General features: G+C 44.3%; 1 protein-coding gene across 1 annotated transcript in view; it reads left to right on the top strand.

Annotated features, from left to right (window-relative positions):
- The first annotated feature begins 349 nt into the window (after positions 1-349).
- The window catches only part of LOC110021755 (transcription factor MYB78-like), a 6,840-nt gene continuing 5,840 nt past the window's right edge, over positions 350-1,349 (top strand). Inside the window, exons 1-3 of the mRNA XM_020720373.1 lie at positions 350-620; positions 820-949; positions 1,028-1,334. Of these exons, the coding sequence (XP_020576032.1) occupies positions 455-620; positions 820-949; positions 1,028-1,334 (603 nt within the window). The 5' untranslated portion in view covers positions 350-454. The remainder of the gene's footprint in view (positions 621-819; positions 950-1,027; positions 1,335-1,349) is intronic.

Genomic DNA, 1,349 nt, shown 5'->3' with positions numbered 1-1,349 from the left:
AATCATCTTAACTCACTCGCACTAAAAATTATATTTTCATTAGATGTAATTATCACGAGAGAAAAAGAGCCTAGAGCGAAACCAAGCTGGGGAAAAAAGAAACAACTGAAACAAGAAAGAATGAGTGGTAGAAAAGTCACAATTCAATGCCATCCTCCCAAGTCAGTCGCTTGGCTCACAAATTCAAACTAGTCCACTTTCTGTCATATAAAGGATCTCCTCTTAATTAAAAAATATGAATGATCAAATATTTATAATTAATTACAGCCTCTAAGTTTTTCCCCACATGACACTTTACCTCTATATAATGCCCCTCTCTTTCCTTTTTCACCAAATCAAGCCAATTCCATCCCAATCCAATTCTCACAAACCCTCACTCCTGCGTCTCTTTCCACTTCAAGCATCCCTCTGTTTCTTCTACATCTCTCTCTCTGTCGCTCTGTGTTCGACAGTTATGGAGATGGAAGTCCATGGAACAACTTGTAGCTCTGCAACTCCTCTTAACGAGGAGGATATGGAGTTAAGGAGAGGTCCATGGACGCTAGAGGAAGACGTTGTTCTAATGAACTATATATCCAGCCATGGAGAAGGTCGCTGGAACTCACTTGCTCGCTGCGCAGGTAAACCATGCTCCAATCCCATCAAACAAAATCTTAACTTCCTTACCTTAATAATCCCATTCCTTGATTAATCTTCCATCAAAATCCTATCTTGATCACTACCATTATAGATTCTCACAAACAAAATCATAAAGTTAAAATCTTTATTTAAAACTCTCTATTTTCCTTACTAATTCTCTTCTTTAATGATGTGAAACAGGGCTCAAGAGAACCGGAAAAAGCTGCCGACTTCGGTGGCTGAACTATCTCCGGCCGGACGTCCGGCGAGGTAACATCACCCCTGAGGAACAACTCCTCATCCTCGAGCTCCACTCTCGTTGGGGAAACCGGTAACTCCAAAACCAAAAAAAAAAACATCAATTTTTTTACATAAACCCCACCCTCTGAACAACTTGTTTACTTCTCAGCTGGTCCAAAATTGCGCAGCACCTCCCGGGAAGGACAGATAACGAAATAAAGAATTATTGGAGGACCAGAGTGCAAAAACATGCCAAGCACCTTCAGTGCGACGTTGACAGTAAGCAGTTCAAGGACGTCATGCGCTATCTATGGATGCCCCGCCTCATTGAACGGATCCGTGCAGCTTCCGCCAACTCAACCGTCGTGGAATCGGTGGCGGAGTACGGGAACCTCGCCGGCGGTGAGCTCCCCTTCGTTGTTGGAGCCGGATGGGGTGGGCTTGGGGAAATCGTCAAGCCCGGACCAGAGAGCCCGGCAACCACCGCATCC

The sequence above is a fragment of the Phalaenopsis equestris genome, unplaced genomic scaffold (assembly GCF_001263595.1).
Source record: "Phalaenopsis equestris unplaced genomic scaffold, ASM126359v1 Scaffold000141, whole genome shotgun sequence".
Classification (NCBI taxonomy): domain Eukaryota; kingdom Viridiplantae; phylum Streptophyta; class Magnoliopsida; order Asparagales; family Orchidaceae; genus Phalaenopsis; species Phalaenopsis equestris.
The sequence above is the reverse complement of the archived record's forward strand: the minus strand, read 5'-3'. Positions and strand labels throughout refer to the sequence as shown.